This window comes from Lytechinus pictus, chromosome 16 (assembly GCF_037042905.1).
Source record: "Lytechinus pictus isolate F3 Inbred chromosome 16, Lp3.0, whole genome shotgun sequence".
NCBI lineage: Eukaryota > Metazoa > Echinodermata > Echinoidea > Temnopleuroida > Toxopneustidae > Lytechinus > Lytechinus pictus.
The window spans coordinates 4,727,730-4,749,797 of record NC_087260.1 but is presented as its reverse complement, the minus strand read 5'-3'; the positions used below and the strand labels follow the sequence as shown (position 1 = coordinate 4,749,797).

Genomic DNA, 22,068 nt, shown 5'->3' with positions numbered 1-22,068 from the left:
GAACATCACAAACTATTTGTTTTAAGAAATGCACCCCCTTATCTAAGGTGAGTAAACACTAGCAGCTCTTCAAATGAAGCAATATATAAAAGCATCTTGGGGGTGTTTCAGATTTAAAGGGGGTACAACAGGCTGAGGATAATTATATCTAAAAATAATAGAGTACAATTCACTGAGCAAAATGCTGAAAATTTCATCAAAATCTCTCAACAAATATCAAAGTAATTGAATTTCAAAGTTTCGTAATAGTTTGTGAAAACGATTATGTGCATGTCGTCAAGAATATGCAATAGGTGGGCTGATGATGCCATATCCCCACTTAATGCTTTTTGTTTTTATATGAAGTCATAATCATTTCGTATTTTCATACATGTGTATGTGATATGTCTCCCCTGTTATATAAAAAGTTAGAGCAATGATTATCTTATAGTACAAATAAATCAGGCGTCATCTATTTTTTTTTTCATTCCCATTGGACACGTCCTTACTCATTGCATATTCATAGAGACATGCATAGAAAAGTTCTGCAGAATTTAGAATGTCATAGCTTTGTTATTCCTTGTCCCATTTTGATGAAGTTTCTAGCGCTTTCTTTGTCCGATTTTACATTATCTGTTCAAATCGTATTATTTTCAGCCTGATGTACTGATACCCTTTTTAGTGTCCAGTCATTGGACCCGGGGGGACCACTTGCATTGACGAGTGGATACCATGCACGACCAAAAAACACAAAAAATGATGTCTTTTTCAAGATAGGGCATGTTACCTATGTAACGTAATAAGGGTGTCAAAAACACTAAAACAATGAAAAAAGGGTATCTATTTCGCTCGGAAAGCTACGTGTTAAGGGTAAAATATGCAAGGGTATACAAGAAAAAAATGTTTTATAAAGGATGTACTTTTTGCCCCAACAGTCAACACTACGTGTTTAGAGTCCGATTTGCGGGAGGTGGGGCCGTACTAAACCCAATGATGAAGGTAAAACCGACAACCGATGTGACATATAACAATTAAAATATTGCTGTACTTGTTTTGGAGTTCAAATACTTGCCAAGGGTATCTTTTTGCTTCCAATACTTAAGGGTAGGGTTTCACACGCCAATACTTGTTAAGGGGTGCATTTTTAAAAGATGGAAAGTACGTGTTTAGGGTGCTTTTCGAGACCCCATGGTCGCGCATGGTATCCACTCGTCAATGGAAGTGGCCCCCGATGCCTTTCGTTCTTAGAATTTGAATGCTTTGCTAGGAAAGCTTACGCAATATCTTCATTTGAAAAAGTAAGTGCTCATCCTAATGGAAAATCTCAAAGGTCATTTGAGGAAAGTTGATCATGAGCTAACCGTGAACTGGCTTATGTGATAATATTATGAGTGCATTGCAGAAGCGGATCCAGGGGGGATGGGGGGCATTTCCGTCCTGTGCCCCCCCCCCCCCTTTGAGAGTCACAGTTTATATTTCTAATGTAAATATGTCCTTCGAGTGGAAACCCTCCCCCCTTTTAAGAGTCACAACAAATACTTTTAACGGGAATGTGCGGTTCATACACAAGTGAGGCCCCTTTTTTTTACTTGGGAAAGTGTGCCCCCCTTTTGGAAAATCCTTGATCCGCCCCAGGTGCATCGGCACTTATGACAAACATGACTGACTCACACTCAAATCCTTGTAAGATATCCCCGGATGGTGGCCTAACTCTATTATGGCCTAACAGAATAATTATATATTTATGTAGTTAAAGATGAAATGATCCATTCAATGAGGCATAGCGAGTTGAATGGATCATTCATCTCATCTTTCACCAAATGAAGTATTCTGTCCAATGCACAAATGAAAACATTCATTATTTGGTTTATACGACACCTAAAAACAGCTCCTTTTTCATTTGAAATTTATGAATTTTGATGCAAAATATGCAAATGCAGTGTGAGCTTGGTCTGTTGATTGTTGCGCATATACAACACGTGCGCTGCAAACGAGCGTTTTTACTTGTGGTGCCTGCGGTCTTAGCGCATGCGTGCAATGGACAAGATTGTATGGATCTACATGTAGAACTGAACGATCAACGGATCCATATTTGCTCGGATAATGACGTCATCATAAAATGGGTTGAATGATCGATATCAAACAACCAATCAAATTACAAGGATCTCTCTAGGTGTCATAATGTTTATTCTTTTATGAAACTGCCAGTATGCAATTGAGGCATTTTAGGTTTATCCTTGCTTTAAACAATAACCAGTAAAAACAAATGAATATATGACAATCAGAACAACTTGTGTCCATCGCTTGACCAAATCAAATTAAACATGGGATATCATTGCTTAGACATGAGCCCATTTTGTGTGAAACTGATATCCTGGAATTCCATCAAGTGTGCACAAAATGAATGAAAAACTGATGCAAAATCCATTGGATATGCAAAAAAAAAAATCTTTCTGTTCTTGATTTACTCAAAACGAGCTATTAGGAACTTGGGTTGTTCTTAGAGTCAAATACTCAAATATAAATTAGGCTTCGGTTATCCAATTAAGTGACATCACCAACTTTCCTTATCATTGCTTGAAAGTAAGTATTAAGTATAAAGGACAAAATGATCTACATGCATATCACTAAGTAACCATATTGTGGAGCCAAAACTGTAAGTGAATAGCTTGAAGTAATGCTTATCTAAATCACTGGGCAGTTTCTGACTATGTAATGATAGACAAATAAAGTACCCATGATACAGATATAACAGAAATATAATAATGTATGGACTTGAAGGAACGCTTTAATATCCTGATATATGTCCCTTCCCTCTTGACTATGTTCACTGGACAGTGTCTTACTAAGTAATGTTTACTTTCACTTCTATAGGTCAACAAACCATAACATCATTCGATCTAAAAGTTCATTAATCACACGGCATCTGTCCATAAAACCATCATCAATCATGTCCCTGTACACTGCTCCCTTTCCTGAGGATTGCCTGACATTGCAGCAGAGGCTGACGGGGGAGGATGGGATGGGCTGAGGTTTCTGAACTTTGCTAGCAATCTGACAATCTATGTTTTCCCAATGAACCTAAAACAAAGCACCGACCACTGTCCTTCAAAACTGCTCCATTTCCTGAGGATTTGCTGTCCGACTTTGCAGCGGATGCTGAGGGCGTAGAATGGGCTGAGGTTTCAGAAGTTTGACTGGCACAAATCTCTGTTCTTCCCATGCACCTAATAAAATCATAGTATCAACCACTGTCCTTCCACACGGCTCCTTTTCCTGAGGATTAGCAGCCTGACATTGCAGCAGAAGCTAAAAAGGGAGGGAGGATGGGATGGGCTGAGGTTTTGGAACTTTGGCTAACAAGCTGGCAATCTCTCTCTGCTTTTTTAATGTCCATAAAACCAAGCATCGACCATATCCATGTCCCTCTACACTCTTCCTTTTCCTGAGGATTAGCTGTCTGACGTTGCAGCGGATGCTGTGGGGGGTGGGATGGGCTGAGGTTTCGGAACTTTGGCGAGCACGCTGGCGATCTCTTTCTTCTCATCGTAGTTTTCCCATAGATCATACAGTTTGAGAATTTGTTGTGTAATTTCAAGAATCTGAAAAATGAATACAATAAAAATACTAAACAAATAAAAGAATGCAATTCTTGGTCTGGCGCGAAAATCTTAACAACACCTCATCGTACCTTGCACACCAGCTCAGAGCCTGAGATCATCACACCAACATCTCCTAAAGATCCCTATAACATTAATAGTCTATGGTGAACAGGCTTTCTCTGCGGCAGCATCTTTTCTTTTGAATAATTTGTCATTAAATTTAAGAAAGACTTTATTAGAGACTCTAAAATCTAAACTGGAGTCATATCTTTTCTAACATCAGTTTTTTGAACTTTTAAAACTTTCTACTTTCTATTTTTCTTATATGCCTCGGAATAGAATATATCTAGATAGATGCCGCTATAAAGATGCGTATTATTATTACTACCATTATTATTAAGGTGATGATAGTCATTATTATCTATGTCTTAAGCATTGCTGCCAACATTATATAAGCATATCTAGAAATAAGAATTCCTGCTTGGTACCATTTACAACACAGTAGGTCTATGAAGTCATACCCCAGCAAGCAAATGTATAATAATAATAATGATGTTTACCAGTGATTATCCCTACATTGTATGTCTTAGTTTTATGAAATACATCCTTACAAATTTAGAGTTATGATGACATTTAAAATAACTTAACCTTGGTTAAGACTTATGGTTAATACCACCACTACCACCATTGAAAAAGCAGGGTTACACGTATTGTTTTGCTTCTGGGTTTCCAGACACATGTCGAGTTTGGGAATTCTTTAATGCCTCTCAGAAGGAAGGAATCAGAATCAGAAGGAAGGAAGTTCCATGTTTTTGGGGGCTACAATTGAAACGGTCCAATCCTATTTAGCACATAATAACCCATCAATTTGTAAAATAGTTCATAACAATATATAAAATCTACTTTGAGAACCACCCAAAGAAGTCCAGTAGAGATACATGTAACACAACATATTGGGAGTGTCCTGAGAATATTGTATGATTTCCTTTGAATGTGCAAATTTGCCAATAAAATAACCTAGAATAAAAAACTGAATTGAATTGCTTTACTGTAGTGCACTTAGAACAATAAGAGACTTCAGGGGAGCATTTCATCAACATTTTTGTCCTACAAGTTGTCTAATCTGACAACTTTCCTTGATTCTGATTGGCTGAGAGGCAGTTACTATGGTTCATGAAACACTCCCCAGGAGAGCATTTCATGAAAAGACTTGTCGGACGTTTTATCCAACAAGTCCTGTTTCATCTGAGAGTTACCATAGTAACAGTGCTTCTCAGCCAAGGCAAGGAAAGGAAAGGAAAGCTGTCAGATATGAAACCTTGTCAGACAAAACTGTTGATGAAACGCTCTCCTGATAAAGAAAATTATAAGCGCTATATAAACAGGTTAACACTGGAGACAGAGTTCGGAGAAGTTTGGTACGAACGAACTGGTGACTATCTTACCTTGTCTAGATCCACATTGAGATCAGCAAACCAAATCTTGGTATGATCATTCTGGGATATCACACACGCCATATGGAGGGAAGCTGTTGAGGGGATGTTAAAAAATTGAAAGAGAATTCACAAGGTGCGTATCATCTTCATTGAAATTTGTACCCCATTAATGTGAGAGATGGATCATATTGTATTAACATTTCTGTTATAAGAACCAGTTTAACATCAAGGTGAAATCCTGTATGCATTAAGGCTGTCTAAAGCTTTGGAAGAGGGTCAGTAATGTGAATTATACTGGAGTATCATCAAACTTTACAATCTTTTTACAAAAGAGTAGTAGTCATTGTATGCATGTTTTACCCATAAGAGTTTAAAAATTGCATTTCTCCCCGTCATCAGGATTTAAATTAAAACTTAGTGCCCCCTCTCTCGGTGCTACGTCTATGACATGTAAACAGTAGACACTGTGTTAATTAAAACTGCTATGTAGCAAACTTTTTGAAATACATGTACACCAGTAATGAGATTAAATCAGTGAATTGGCAGGCAGCCAAAGGCCTAACATTGTGAAATTTGCATTCATAAAATCAGAGCCAAGAACACAATTATCATTCATAAAATTGACACTCAATTTACCTTCCTACTGCTATCTGTGAATCCCTTTCACTGACCCCCCCCCCCGAAAAGAACAGGATATCACTTACCTAAAGCAATTAAATATGGTGGATATAGCAAACAAACATCTGTTCGAAGACTGTCATTGATTATATGCCTACAAACAAATAAGAAAACAATGATGCTAAATCAGGGGAAATTACATGGGGGCTGGGAGCGATTCATTTATTTTTTTGTTTTATCATTCATTCATGCATGTTCACAATGTCACAATATGAGTACAATGTGTGAGATTACATGTATCACATGTAAAGGTATATAATGAATATAGAACGGTTGGACAACATAGACCTAGAGCTTGATTGGTTAAACCACCTTTAAACTTAGTAGGTATCACTTAAAACAAACAAAAACAAAAGAAAACAAGTGGAATGCCTCTGGCGGTCTCACCTGCATCACGCGATTCAATATACATGTAGCAGCAGTGCTGATTTTGAAAACTACTATAACTCGCACAAGATGTTCAGTGATACTTGGTTACTCTTATGTCCAAGTTTTATGAACTACACCAACACACTTTCAAAGTTATGATGGTAATTCGTCAAATACCCCAATTTGGCCAAAGTTCATTGACCCTAAATGACCTTTGACCTTGATCATGTGACCTGAAACTTGCACAGGATGTTCAGTAATACTTGATTACTATTATGTCCAAGTTTCATGAATCAGATCCATAAAATTTCAAAGTTATGATGGTAATTCAACAGATACCCCCAATTCGGCCAAAGTTCTTTGACCCTAAATGACCTTTGACCTTGGTCATGTGACGTGAAACTCATGCAGGATGTTCAGTGATACTTGATTAACCTTATGTATAAGTTTCATGAACTAGGTCCATATATTTTATGTGTTTTATTTTATTATATGTTTTTTTACTTTTTGTTTTTTATTGTTTTTTCAATGGAAATCGTTCCAGACTTAAAGGAGAATGAAACTCTTGGAGCAAGTTAGCGTTTGTGAAAGCAGAAAAATCAAAGAATAAGATCAACAAAAGTTTGAGTAAAATAGGACTAGCAATAAAAGAGTTATGAGCATTTGAATGTCGAGATCACTAATGCTATGGAGATCCTCCCATTGGCAATGCGACCAAGATCTGTGATGTCACACACGTACAACTCTCCCATTTGGACACTGAAAATATACCCCAAAACATCTCTTTTTGCTCATTCTAATCATATGATCAAACGATTCATCAATGATATAATGTTGTGAAACCTCTGTACTTGTCATCTCATAAAGAAAACACCTCACCTTGTGATAGACTCTATAAAAGTGAGAATATTAGTGAAATAAGTACTAAAGTAATGAGGGAGTTGTACGTGTGTGATATCACAGATCTTGGTCGCGTTGCCGATGGGAGGATCTACATGACACTAGTGATCTCAATATTCAAATGCTCATAACTCTCTTATTATTCATTCAATCTTCCTTAAACTTTCAACAATATGTTTCTTTGATTTTTCTCTTTGATATGGATTCAGCTGGTTTCAAGGGTTTCATTCTCCTTTAATTCTGATCATAAACAAGGCAAAATCAATTAAGTTTAATCAGTAAAAGTAGAAATAATGATACATTTATGAATTTTGGCTCAATACACAATTTGCATTGGATTTGTACATGAAATCATGTTTATGAGCAATTTTGGGTCTGACATGCACTTACATAATGTTGCGTAATGTCGTAACCGCGTACCCGGGCGTCACAAATTTGGTCTCAAAATTTGCGCGAGACTTGAAAGTAAAAAGTCTGAGAGCGGCGAGGTCAAAAAATTTCGCGCAGCAGATATATCGTGAAAATTTTCGAGGGGGGGGGGCCATTATGCCCCCCCCCCGGGAGAATTAGGGTTAAAAATAAAGATCTCCAAGATACTTACCAAGCGAGAGGTAGGAGCTGATCTTCTTGTCCAAGATCAGATGCGTATTGTATAAGAGGCCTGTATGGGTGATACACTATCAAACAACAATCCTGAAAAATAAAGGTATCAAAGTAAAGATCAAATTCAATATATGGTCATTCTCAACATTGGCTTTTGTCCTAGTGTACTTTACCCTAAATAGACTGGGCTATTTCAACACCTAAGAAGACTGAGGGGGGGGGGGGGGGGCTGATTCAGCCCCCCATTATGATCTCGGCCGTCAATTGGCACGTGCATTACCCATGGCAGAATCTACAAAACTATACATGTACCATCAGGTTCTGTAAAATATCTCACTGCTCATTAATTATGCTAATTTATGCCTAAAATCAAATGTTTGCTCTAGTCCACAAAATAATTAAATCAAATGTATTTAAAAAAAATTTCAATATCACATTTATTTTCTCATGTATTTTATTGTCTTCTAAATTTCTTATGTATTTTTATGTTTTTCGACTTTGTGTTTTTTATTGTCTTTTTTCAATGGAAATTGTCAGGCACTTTATTTTGACCATAAACAAGGTAAAATTAATTGATTCTAATCACTAATAGGAAAATAAATCTACATTTATGAAATTTGGCTAAAAACACTGATTGCACTGGATTTGTACACAAATTCACATTTTTGAGCAATTTTGGGTCTGCATGCACTTATGATATATTGCGTAATTTCGGAACTGCGTACCCGGGGCGTTGACCCAGGGTCGCAATTTTGGTCTCAAATGTTGCGCAAGACTTGAAATGAAAAAGTCAGCGAGTGACATGGTCAACAAATTTGCGCGGCAGATTTATCGCGAAAAATTTCAAGGGGGGGCTGAATCAGCCCCCCACAGTATTCTTAGGGTTAAGTGCATGTTGAAAGACTATTCAGAAAGTAGATGTCAAATTATTTCAATCCTCATATGATGCAAAAAAAATAATAATAATTGTGATACAAGATGGAGAAATGATAATCTGTGCCCTGTTTTTAATTAATTTTGGATGACTTTTTGATTATTTGTGACACCATACGCTTTGAAAAACACTAGAAATAGGAAAAATAAATATTTAGCTGCGACTTCAGGGTTCAGCCGGTGAATTTTGGACACTATACTCTGAAAAGCAAAAGCAATACCAGAAGTAAACATGTAGCTGCTACATCACAGATCTTGTGAGCAATGGGCAAAATCTGAGAAAGTAGTTTGATCTGCAAGATTTATGGACAGACTGGCCGCCGACCAAACAGTAGGCTGATTCATGTACAGCCCCTTCAAATTTAATTGGCAAGGGTATAATGATACTCATTATCAACAAATGATAATTACACAGGCAAACAAATCAACAAATACATAAATAAATAAATAAAAAGTCCTGATACATGAAAAGTATAAATTAAAAACAAGAGACTATAAAATAGATAAAGTTGAAGTAAAACATCTGTAAAATTACCATGATTTCCAGGAGGTAAAATTCACATTCAAGGATCTGCAAAAGAAATGGAAAAGTCATGATGCATGAAGTCATTGTGATCAAATGACACAAATTCTGCATTTTTCATATCCTACATCTCCATGGCATTGTAATAATACATGTAGTTGTAGTAGAAGTAGTAATCACAGTTGTAGTACAGTGTAGTAGAAGTAGTAATAGCAGTAGTAGTAGAAGTAGTAGTAGTAGTAGTATTAGTAGTAGTAGTACATGTAGTAGTAGTAGTAGTAGTAGTAGTAGTACATGTAGTAATAGTAGTAGTTAGTAGTAGTAGTAGTAGTAGTAGTAGTAGTAGTAGTAGTAGTAGTAGCAGTAGTAGTAGTAGTAGTAGTAGTACATGTAGTAGTAGTAGTAGTAGGAGCAGTAGTAGTAGTAGGAGCAGTAGTAGTAGTAGCAGTAATAGTAGTAGTAGTAGCAGTAGTAAGAGAAGTAGCAGTAGAAGTAATAGTTGTTGTTGCTGTTGTTGTTGTTATTGTAGTAGAATAGTAGCAGTTGTTGAAGCTAAATTCGTCACAGAAAAATCTCGAAGGTATTTACAAGACCTTGATTTCTCAAGTTTATTGGTCAAGTACATAGAATCTGCTAAGTTCATTGCAGTGTCCGTCAATGTTGTTGTTGTTGAAGTCGAATACAAGGGATAAAACATAAGGAAGGCGATTGTTTACCAATTTTATTGTGTATGGAAATTCTTGTCCAGAGAAGGCATATGGCAGCTTTTTCACTGTGGAAATAGAAATTCAAACTCTGAATGAAATCATTTACAATTGAGGTGATCTTTTAAATTGCTTACTATCCTTTAATTTAATTATCAATTCTAAATAGTTTTTCAGGGACCTATAAAATGTGTTCATTAATCGCTAATTTCACTGTGAGGTTATAATAAAAAAGATGAATATGCCATAATGAGTTAAATAATCAACTAAATTCTTTTTTTTTTATTAATGAATAAAAAAATCTTTATATTAATATTAAAGTAAATAAATAAATAAAATGAAATAAAATAAATCTATTAATACATGCATAAAATACATAAAAATAACCTATGTCAAGAACAAAATATATTTAATGGATAACTTGTTTTTTTTTTAGTTCAAGTTTTTAAAATGCAAATTATGGCAATTTTGCATTTAAAAACAGGACAGAAATATATTTGCTAATCTGTCTGTATGGACACGCAGAAGAATCTAAGAAGGGAAATATTGTAACATGATAACCCAAAGTTTAGAGTTAGCTCCAAACTGAAGATGAAAGACCACTATAACATACCTACTGACTGACAGGCACTTATCAATCTGCTATTGATCAGAGGGCCAAACTCCTGAAAAAATACAAGCAAAAAAAAAATACCAAAAAAATGTAAAAACATTAATGATCTGCTGTGAAAGCATAGTCAGACATAGATATTTGACCATAGACATCTGGTTTTGCAGTCATGAAACAAATTCACAGTACTTTTACTCACACATTCAAGTAGAATCTCTTATTTTCCAAGATGAGGGAAGCAGATAATATCACCATTACGAAACTTTGTGTTTAAAAATGGATCTCCTCTGACACCCCAATTTCAAATTCCAAGCTACTTTCACTCGCCCCCCCCCCCCATCCCAATATCAACAAGGAATGGTAATCCTTAAGTAAACAACCATGCACTCTCCCAGCTAATCCACCTTCCCCCAAGGAGAAGTGACCTTCATAAGGCCTGGCAGAGAGAGAGAGAGAGAGAGAGGGAGTTAACTGGGGGTGATTTTTTTTAAACTTATTGTTATTTCGGCAATTGTGGGTCATTTTGCATCGTTCAAAATTTCAGTTCGATCTCCATCTAAATTTTGAATCGTTTTTAGACATGCTAATGTCCTAAAACAAATAGAATACAAATATATTCTTTCAAGATTACTGTCAGCCAGGAAGCTCTGAAGAGTTTGTTTATACTATTACGTAACAAGGACAGCTGCAATCCCACTCCATGCCGTTCATCAGCGCAGCCTGATGTGGTGGCATGCAGTGTTTTATCAGCTCTTATCAGCAGCTGCAGTCACTAAATCGACCCCACCCCAGTTTAAACGAGAGAAATGAAACTTTCCCAAAACTGAAAGTGGGTTGTCAATACCCCACTTGAGCTCCCATTGACTAACACGCAAGACATTATCAGCAGTCAGATGAACCCCACCCCAGTTTAAACGAGAGAAATGAAGCTCTCCCAAAATCTGAAATTGGGGTTTCAAATACCCCACCTGAGCTCCCATTGACACAACACGCAAGGCAATGGAGTTCCTGTGTTATAAGCTGGTGGGGTATTTTTTAAACACAGGATTCGCGTAATGACAGAATTTCACAGAAAATGCATTTTTTAGGTCAAAATATTTGAAATACAAAAAAAATAAATTAAATCAATTAAAATCATGAAAATCAAAGCTAAATCAAATAAATCCATAGAATGCTTGCAGTGTTCACAAGTATTTGTATTCAAAACTGAACTTGTATCTGCATGGAAACAGATGTTTTTTCTAAGATTTTCACTGTTCATAGCTCAGTTAAGATAGGGTTAAGAACTTAAGATAAGAAACGAAAGCATAAAAACAGAAGATTTTAAACACAAAATTCAGCTTCAACAGCTACATTTGTAAAAGTGCTCCTTGTAGGTTTTCAAGAATGTAAAAAAAAACAAATTTACTGAAACAACACAATACACAGGCCACAGAAAATCAAAATGATGAATGACATTTTCATTACGTGCCATCTCCTTTTAGTGTTCTGCTTCAAGTTCAAGATTATTATCTTCCGTGAATTAGATATTCCGGTTATTATTTTCAAAATTTTTGACAATGTAGAGGAAATACAAACCTCAACTTTGGATGCTAAAAATAAACAGGTTGGTGACATTAGAAGTGGATCTATACTCTTGAGGTTGTTCCTGGAATATAAATAAACACAAACAAAAAAATCACAATAAAGAGACTCGTTTATTGTGATCAATAATAATAATAATAATAATAGCCAATTTTTATATAGCGCTTTTCCCAGAATGGCTCAAAGCGCGTTACAGCATATTATTACCCCAGTCATTGGATTCATTTCAATCCCGCACAAAAAGTGCACAATTTCCACTCCCTGGGGAGCATTCCTTGCATTTATCGCAGCCTCATAATGGCGCTGGCAAAATCAAACATACAATATCTTTCGCATCCTACCAGGTACCCATTTAGCACCTGGGTCGAGAGTGGCAAAGTGTGGATTAACGCCTTGCCAAAGGACGCTAGACCGCGGTGGGATTCGAACACACCACCCTCTGTTTTCAAGGCGATTTTCAACACAATTTTTAAACAAACTACAGTTTCTTTATCAATAGTTCGTTTAATCTTATTCACCTTCTCATACCTAAGCTTAAGCTTAAGCTAGAAAACCATAATTCCTTATATATTTGAGGATGTGTAATATATCGGAGCAACAACAACAATAAAGGTCAATGTCCCCTCCCCTTCAAGAAAAAAAATGAAAAAGAAAAACAACAACAGTGGATTATGCATATGTACTTGATCAATCATTTGATATAAAGATGTAAAATCAAATGATAACCAACAAATGTCAGTATAAAAAAAATATACGTTTCAACAATTATTTCAATATTACAGGATGCGAAGGCCTTTATACAATCCACATGTATGATTGGAGGGAAGAGAAGAGAGGAGGATTAGAGAGAGAGAGAGAGGGGTGGGCGAAGGAAAAAGGGCAGATGGTACTGAATATTTATAAACAAACACAAGTTGGAGAAGAAAATGGAGGTGAAAGCAGTAAATGCAGATGTTGATGAATATTTGTAAACAAACACAAATTGGAGAAGAAAATGGAGGTTAAAGCAGTAAATGCAGATGTTACTGAATATTTATAAACAAACACAACTTGGAAAAGAAAATGGAGGTGAAAGCAGTAAAACATAGTTGCTTACTTGGAATAAAATCTTTTGAAATAGATGGTTGCAGTGCTGACTACCTGTTGACGAACTTTGAGCTGTTCTCCAAGTGCTTGAATAACTACATGTAGAAAGAAATACATTGTAATATATTACAAAGTTTTTTACAGAATTCCAACTAGATCTATCAATAATCAATCCATACAATGAATAGGACACATTATGTAGATACAGATACAGCAATAACAGCATTTTGTAATGCTATACAGTGCACGTCAGAAAAAACACATAACACTTCAAAGCTCGCTTATTTAATGAACAATGAAAAAGATATCTCTTTGTAAAAAGGATTATCAGCGTTACCATTAAAAATCATCTATTTATTTAAACTTTGGTTTAAATTTGCAGTTTAACTCTGGACAGCAAATTGTGACACAAGTCCCTCAAGGTACATGTACAAGTACAAGTTCAATTCATCAGCTCAATTGACAATCAAATAATTAAGAACTAGATATGGAATTTAGTAAACAGTTTTCTTCATCATCAAAAGTATGATGAATGAGCACAGTATACACTGAAAATATGTACGATGTAAACAAATTTTTGATATTTTTGGCTTCCATACTTTTAGTGCAGAGTGTGACCATGGCCTGAGTTAAAGTGGAAGTTCACTCGGAGTTTGTTGTAAAAATAGCGTTTAAAATATTATTGAAGGTTTGAGGAAAATCCAGTAAATATTAAGTTATTAGAACTTTAAGTTTAGGATTTGTGACGTGATTAATGAGCAGCTGCCCCATGTATTACATGTGTGTGATATAAAATGCATAAAATTCACTTTTTCCAATGGTTCATGATGACTTTTTTTTCTTTTCTAGGCACGGGCGTGAAAAAATTTGTCAATTGATATACTGAAGCTACAGTAAAAACCATTCCCAATTTTCTGAGAAAATGACAATTCATTGATTTTTTTACTATACAATATACAGGTATAGGAATGCTTGACGTGAATTACATCACAAATCAAATAATCAAAATTCTAATAATTTTTTTATTCTTTGATGGATTTTTCTCAAAACTTTGGCAATATTTCAAATAATTTTTTCTGCTATTTTTACAATACAATTTTTTTCAGGGTGAACTTCCCCTTGAAACCAAACTTCAGAATGAGAGCCAAAGATTTTAAAGGAGAATAAAACCTTTGGAACAAGATAGCTTGTGTGAAAACAGAAAAATCAAAGAAACAGATCAATGTAAGTTTGAGAAAAATCAGACAAATAATGAGAAGGTTATGAGCATTTGAATATTGCAATCACTAATGCTATGGAGATCCTCACATTGGCAATGCAACAAAGATGTGTGATGTCACTTGTGAACATCTCTCCCCATTACTTTAGTATATATTTCACTTAAATTGCCTCTTATATCACATCTATCAGTAGATCATACGTGTGTTCTTTCTATAGGAGGGCATGTAATACAGATTTTTAAAGAATACCTCATGGATAAAGAGTTTGCATCACCATAAGAAAAAGCAAAGAGACATTTTGGGGGCATTTTATAGTCGATCAAAGGGAAAGTTGTTCACATGTGACATCACACATCCTCGTCGCATTGCCAATAGGAGGATCTCCGTAGCATTAGTGATTGCAATATTCTAATGCTCATAACTTTCTCATTATTTGTCAAATTTTTCTCAAACTTTCTTTGTTCATAATATTCTTGGATTTTTGTGTCTCGACAAAAGACTACATGTCCCTGTTCCAAAGGTTTCATTTACCTTTAATATTTTTCATTTAGATTTTTCATTGAGATTACCTCCTGCATAGAAGATCATGACTTTTTGGTACTCCTCTTCTGTTAGGATCTGTAAATCTGTCTGGCGATCCTTCATCAGGACTTGTTTATCAAGAATCCATTGCTGACTGTTTTTATTAAGATGAAAGAGAATGATGAATCAAGTTAAGTCAACAATCAACAGAGGAGAAGCAGGGTTATTTTGTGACTACAGTGTTACTATTGTAACTTACTGTCCCGGGTGGCCCCATATCTTAAAACCTAAACTAATATGCATGTAGCTGCAGTAAACTAACTGGCAAACTTCTATAACTGCCACTGGCGGATCCAGGGGGGGGGGGGGCACAACCGTTCCACATGCCGTTCTAACACAAGAGTGCCCCCCCCTTCTAAAAGCGAGGACCCCTTTTTGGTCAATGGAAAATAGATGGAGGCTCAAGTTCGTTTTGCCCCTTTTCCATTTCTCACTCTTTGTCGCCATGAATTCAGAAAAAGGAATACCGAATCACAAGGAAAAATTGTCTGGTTCTCGTACGCAATACTAGTACTACGCAATACCCAGTTGTTGCGAATCCAAGTAGTTTGAGTTTCTGGACGATCAATTTTGAACAGCCATTTCGAAAAATTAACAATAAAGTTTCATCAATATTCAGTACAAGTTATTAGAGAGAGAACAAAATTAGGAATTAGGATTAAAAAACTATTCAATTCATATTTCTGGTGTAATCCAGAGACAACCATGCCCAAGGCTATCAGCTGCCTCTCTCTAGAACTGAACAGCACAGACAGTCGTTCTTTCCGCGCACTGTGAAGACATGGAATACCCTAACACCTGACGTGATTTCCGCCCCATCAGTCGAATCCTTCCGGCAGAGACTGATGGTGATGCAGGCAGCCTAAAATGCCAGCCATTGTTTTTACTTGCACCTGTGATTTTATTTTTGTTCAACTGCACCGTCAAGCACAACCACCAGACACACAAATCGCCTGTATTAATCTTCAAGTGTGAAGGACACAGGTCTACCCTGAAGAAGAAGAAGAAAGATTCATGAAAGTAGGAGTGGGCTATACATGGGTCAAAAATACTTTTTTTTCAATTTAATATGCCAACAGTTTTTATCTATTCCTTGTAATGTATCTCAACATGAAACACAAAATATTTTTTGTCTCGGGTCCGAGAAAAAAGTGTGCCGGGTCAAAATCCAAAATGGCCGCCAAAACCCCCTAAATTTAAATCACAGTTTTGGCCACAACTTCTTTAATTGGTGGTCTTTTTCTCTGGTTTTGCCGTGTCTATTCATATGTTTTGGGGGGCAAGCAATCAGTTTTACCTGAAATTAGTACTTAAAAACATTATTTGTAGAGTTAAGGATTATTTTACCTAAATTTACACATCTTTAGAACCATTTTTTAGACCCTACACTGTAGAGCTGCCAACTTGCATCAAAAAATTACTTGCATCTGCCGATAGATATCAGGAATCATAAAATATTTGTTTTAATCAATAAATATCATATAAATTACTTTATGATATTTATCAACCGAAACAAATATTTTATGAATCGTGATATTAATCGGCAAATGCAAGTATTTTTAAAATCTAGGCCTATTCTAAGTTGCAGCTCTGCACGCGTGTGGTATCTAGGTATCGATAACAAAAGAATGGAAAATGGCGACGTAAACAGACGGGGTAAGTGAATGCTCTTGCTCTTAATTTTCTTCAATTTGAAAAATATGTTATGTATTAGGCCCTAAAGTAAAATTAAAAAAAAATGATAAAAAATGGAGGTAAACATAAAACTTGCCCATGTACTTTTAGTTTGGCCTTTGGACGCTTTACAAAAAATAAAAATTGGTGAAACTAGACCTAAATCACACTACAGCGAGGCATACCTTCCCGACCCAGGTTTGGGGAGTGAGTGTACGATAGTATCTCTCACTTAGGCAGCTGATCCCTCCACTATTTGGAGTAGGCACTTCAGGTGAAAATTAGGAAAGGCTGTTCCAGCATATTTGATGGGCTCACAATGAGGCTCAATATCTACGATTCACAAAACTGTTTTAATTTTCAAATTCCGATATCTAGAAGTCGAGTTATTCTCATCTTTGTGATGAAAAAACAGGCCTTTTTGTGGACAAAAGAAGATTGCGAAATCTTATTATTCTCTTTGTTTTGGGCATGGCACATTTATAATACATAGCTTATGGGGAATTGTACAAGCTTTTTATTTAAATCTTAAAGTACTCAGATTGATTTGACATATTGGCATATGCAGGGCTCGACACTAGCGGCGGTCCGACGGTCCCAGACCGGTAAAAATCACTGTTGGGCCAGTAGATTTTCAGAAATAGGAAGATTTACTGGTCCGACATGACCAGTAAAAAATATCATTATCAGGCCAGTAATTATTCCAAAAATAGCAAGAATTAAGGGTCCGACAGGACCAGTAATAAAATCCATTGTTGGGCCAATAACTTTTCCAGAAATGGCAAATTCACTGCAAACCATTCCCCCCCCGTTAAATTCTGTCATTCACACACAGAATACACACACTAGAGTAGCATACAGTGTACATGTAGTCAGCCACACAACCCACGTGGTAAATTCTCTACTGGCTGGGCGAACGAAGCTTGGCTAAACTCTGGCAGAAATCTCTCACAGAACTCTCAAAATTCACGGTTCATACTCATGAAAGGCTCTTATAATGTCCATATTTCCTAAAAATTGGAGTAACTCTGTCATTTGTAAGCAGTATAAGGAGAAATTTTCACTTCTGTTTTGGTTCAAACAGATCGGGTTTCGGGTGATATCGTCTGAATACATAATAGCCCCACATATGCATTTATGTGTGTGTTGATACACTCGGTTTCTGACTTTCTTTCGTAGCTATTTGAATTGAGCCAAAAAGAAACTGATAAATTATTTGATGATAGTTTTAGCTTTCTTCCTCTGTTTTCTTCCTATCTTTCTTTCCTTCTTTCTTTTCAATCTTTGTCTCTTCTTTCTTTCTTTATTTCTTTCGTTCGTTCTTTCTTTCTTTTTTATTCCTTTCTTTCTTTCTTCCTTCCTTCCTTTCTTTCTTTCTTTCTTTTCTTCCTTCTTTTTACCCTTTTCTTTCCTTCATTCTTTACTTTCTTTGTTTCTTTCTTCCTTCCATCCGTCATTTATTTACCCTTTCTTGTTTTTTATTTCTTCCTTCTTCCAGCCCTTTCTTACATTCATTCCTTCCTTTCTCTGTCTTGTTCTTTCCTGTAACCCTTTGTTAAATCTATCCTTTTACCTTTCCTTTTTTTCGACTGCTTGCTTCCTTTCTCTCCTTTATTCTTTCATTCCTTCCTTTCTTTGTCTCTCAGTCTTTCATTTTTTCTTCCTTTCATCTATTCTTTTACCTTTTCTTTTTTATATTGCTTGCTTCTTTCCTTCCCATCCTTCCTTTATTAATCTCTTTCCTTCTATCAATCATTTTACCTTTCCTTTATTTCTTCCTTAATTCCTTTCTTCCTTCCTCTCTTTTGTCTTTCTTTCTATCTCTCCTTTTACCCTTTCTTTTTTATTGCTTCTTCTTTCTTTCCTTTACTACTTACTGGATTTGTTCTTTCTTTCTGTATTGCTTGCTTCATTTCTTTCCTTCATTTCTTTTTTTCTTTTCTTTCTTTCTTTCTTTCTTTCTTTCTTTCTTTCTTTCTTTCTTTCTTTCTTTCTTTCTTTCCTTCTTTCTTTTAAATCTTTGTTTCTTCTTTCTTTCTTTCTTTATTTCTTTTGTTCATTCTTTCTTTCTTTTTGATTCCTTTCTTTCTTTTTTTTCTTTATTTCTTTCGTTTGTTCGTTCTTTCTTTCTTTCTTTTTGTTCCTTCTTTATTCCTTCCTTCCTTTTTTTCTTTAGTTCTTTCTTTTTTTCCTTCCTTCACATCTATCCTTTCTGTACCTTTTCTTTTCCTTCCTTCCTTTCTTTTATTCTTTCTTTCTTTCTTCGTTTCTGTCTTGCTTTGTTTTGTCCTTCATTCCTTCATTTTATTGGGGGGGGGGGGGACGAAAGGCTAGAAAAATAAACTTGTGCCTTTTTTTAATGTTTTCTTTATTTTTTGGGACCAGTAGATTTTAGGTTCGGACCAGTAAAAATTTGAAAAACTGGGTATCTACTGGTCCGACATGAATAGGTTGGACCAGTAGAAATAATTGGTTAGTGTGGAGCCCTGGCATATGATTTCTTTGGTTCCAGCAACTACCCCTGGATGATAATCCCCCACCCCCCAACCCTCGGACAATTCCCCTCCCCCATCCCCCCACCCACCCTGGACAATTACCCCCCCCCCCGGACAACTACACTGTACCCCTATCGAAAAATCTACACCTAACCTAACCCTATTTCGGGGGTAATTGCCCTGTGGTAGGTTTGTGCACAGGGTAAACATGACTTGATATTGATTTTCTTTGCTTGAACATTAGAAATTAAGTTTTCAATGAATATAATTTGTAATCAAAGAAAGAGAATTAAAATAATAATCTTAGGATTTCTAGAAAAAAATAAAAACAGATTGATTTTAATTGTCTATTATCTCATTATTTTCTTGTTATTATGGTCTCAATAAAATTGTTGATATCATTATAGTCTCATCATTGTTTCATTATTGTCCCAATTAGTATTATAATTATAATAATTATTATTATTATGATAATTATTTTTGTTTCATTAATATTATTTTCTAAATAATTATTACAATTATAATTACTATCATTATAGTAATTATAGTTATAATTATTCAATAATAATAATTATTATTGAAATAATAATTATTATTGTCTCAATAATTATAAGGCCTATAATTATAATTATGATTATTTTTATAATTATAATAATTTTTATAATAATAATAATTATTGATGACTTATCAATATTACTGTCTCAGTAATTATTACAAGTACAATTATTTTCATTATAATTATCATTATAATCATTTTATGATAATTATTATTATTGTAATAACAGTTATTATTGACCCAATAATTATAAGGCCTTTAATTATAATTATGATTATGTTTATTATCATAATAATTTTTATAATAATAATTATTGATGACCTTTCAATATTACTGTCTCAGTAATTATTACAATCATAATTACTTTCATTATAATTGTTATCATTATAATTATGTTATAATTATTATTATTGTAATAATAGTTATTATTGTCTCATTAATTATAAGGCCTATAATTATAATTACTATAATTATAATTATTTCTACAATTGTATTTATTTTAATTATAAGTATTATTATTATGATTATTATTGATATCTCATTAATATTATTGTCTCAGTAATTATTACAATTCAAATTACATCATTATAATTGTTTTCATAACAATTATTTTATTATAATAATGATTATTGTAATACTTATTATTGTCAATAAATACTAGAATTGATGTCTCAATAATTATTACAATTATAATTATTATCATTATAATTATAATTGTTATCATTATAATCATAATGATTATTATAATTGTCGCAATGTTTATTGTCTCATATTATTAATGTATCATCACTGTTAATTGCCTCATTATTGTCTTCTCTTACTTTTTCATAATATCTTCAAATTAATAATTAACACCAGAACAAAGGTCCATAAATCAGATATCAAATTCATAAAACACATCTCATGTATGTAAACCGATTTCTAAATTAAATTCATGCAAGGAGCTTTCTGTGCCATTCAAAAATACGACTTTCATTAACAATACCATATTCTAGACATTCAGACGCATTCCAACAAAAAAATCACTTATCAAACAAAATTCTTGAAGTTTACTTGCAGCTTTGCTCTTAAAACTTATTTCACACGAATTCTACAAAATTATTTTCAAAATAACAATTTGATTTTCATAATTAACAGAGCTCAAATCGTAATTAAAAAAAATATACAACGGCTGAAACATACTGTGTCTGAATACCAAGACTAATCTCAGGCCCAACGCAGTGGGGATGACGTCACTCACACGCTCAAAACAACCCTGCTCGATCGGCCGAGTCAGATTCACAAACACCCCATGACACTCAAAACTGAAGCTCATATTCGCAAACTCTCTACGGACCAAATTTGATTAGAATTTCACAAAATGTTCTCAAATATACAATTTTATTACTGACCGAGTTTACAAGGGATCCGATGATTACAAGAAGGTGATTTCAAGCAAAGAAAAATAAATACCTGAATATTAGGTCCTTCCCTCGCATGAAGGTAAGGGAAACTCTGTCTTGTATATTTCCGATGTTTACTGAAGATGTACGAAGCAACCGCGGGAATTTTTGACCAATCAAAATCAGCGGAATAAAGGAAGAAACTGACTCTGTCTTTTCGAGCAATGCCGAATGCAACTCCAGCGCTCGGCCAAAGTGCCGAGCGGAGCGAACTGTGTGTGTTAGATAGGCGCTCGCCATTCACTGCAATGCAAAAATCTACGTCTAGCGCTGTGTCCGCGCGATCGCCCACCCGACTGAAGTGCCTATTTGGACTCTTGGAGATTCCTAGGGTCCAAGGTAAACAGATATATGTTCCATATACGCTGTCATTCTGGTTTAGGAGGTTTGAACCATGTCAGTACAGAATACATCAATTTTGTGGAGGAAAAAGAGAATGAATGAATCATGAATCATGATTTTTACTCCCCATACGCCTCCAGGCTAGTAGGGAGTACCGGGTACGGGTGCCGAGGCCAGCCCAGGGGAAGTGCATTATTGACTGAGCCAGGCACAGGCACAGCCAGTAGTACCGGTACTGTGCGGCAAAATACCGACGCATATTTGCTCACAAAATAATACACGAAACGCTCCTTAGTCAACAGATTAATCTTTAAAAGAATACACTTACCAATGAGAACTTTGCCAAAAGTTTCCTGCCATTTTTATAGCGAAAAACCTCCAATTAATCAATAAATAACGACTTTTCTCGCTCCTGCTCTTTGTGTCAATTGTAATTGGTGTAAATTGTTAATGGTGTTTCTGACGAAGCAAAAAAAAAGGAAATACACAGAGCGCAGTCACCCCATCCTGAATCCCCGCCCCCGTAATTCAGTGAAAGTTTTTGCTGTCATAACAGGGGCGGCGGAACATACTTTCGTTAGGGGGAGGGGGTCGGGCAAAGCCAGAAAAGGCACTTATATGTCAAAATGGGCATTTGGTGCAAAAAGATATTTTCACCATGAGATTATCCCAACCCCAGATCCCAGCTAGCAAACTTACATTGGGCCAACGTTGTAATATAGGGTATTTATACTGCGCACATATCCACCT

General features: G+C 35.2%; 1 protein-coding gene across 1 annotated transcript; it reads right to left on the bottom strand.

Moving 5' to 3' along the window:
- Positions 1 to 55: 55 nt before the first annotated feature.
- On the bottom strand, positions 56 to 21,817 carry LOC129279386 (cyclin-C-like). The gene is made up of 11 exons (XM_054915478.2): positions 21,647 to 21,817; positions 14,797 to 14,903; positions 13,018 to 13,102; positions 11,916 to 11,985; positions 10,341 to 10,392; positions 9,740 to 9,795; positions 9,036 to 9,071; positions 7,566 to 7,657; positions 5,722 to 5,789; positions 5,027 to 5,109; positions 56 to 3,581 (listed from the first exon to the last, which is right to left on the bottom strand). Exons 1-11 carry the CDS (start codon positions 21,676 to 21,678, stop codon positions 3,432 to 3,434), a joined length of 831 nt encoding a protein of 276 aa, XP_054771453.2. The 5' UTR covers positions 21,679 to 21,817; the 3' UTR covers positions 56 to 3,431.
- Between the last annotated feature and the right edge of the window lie 251 nt (positions 21,818 to 22,068).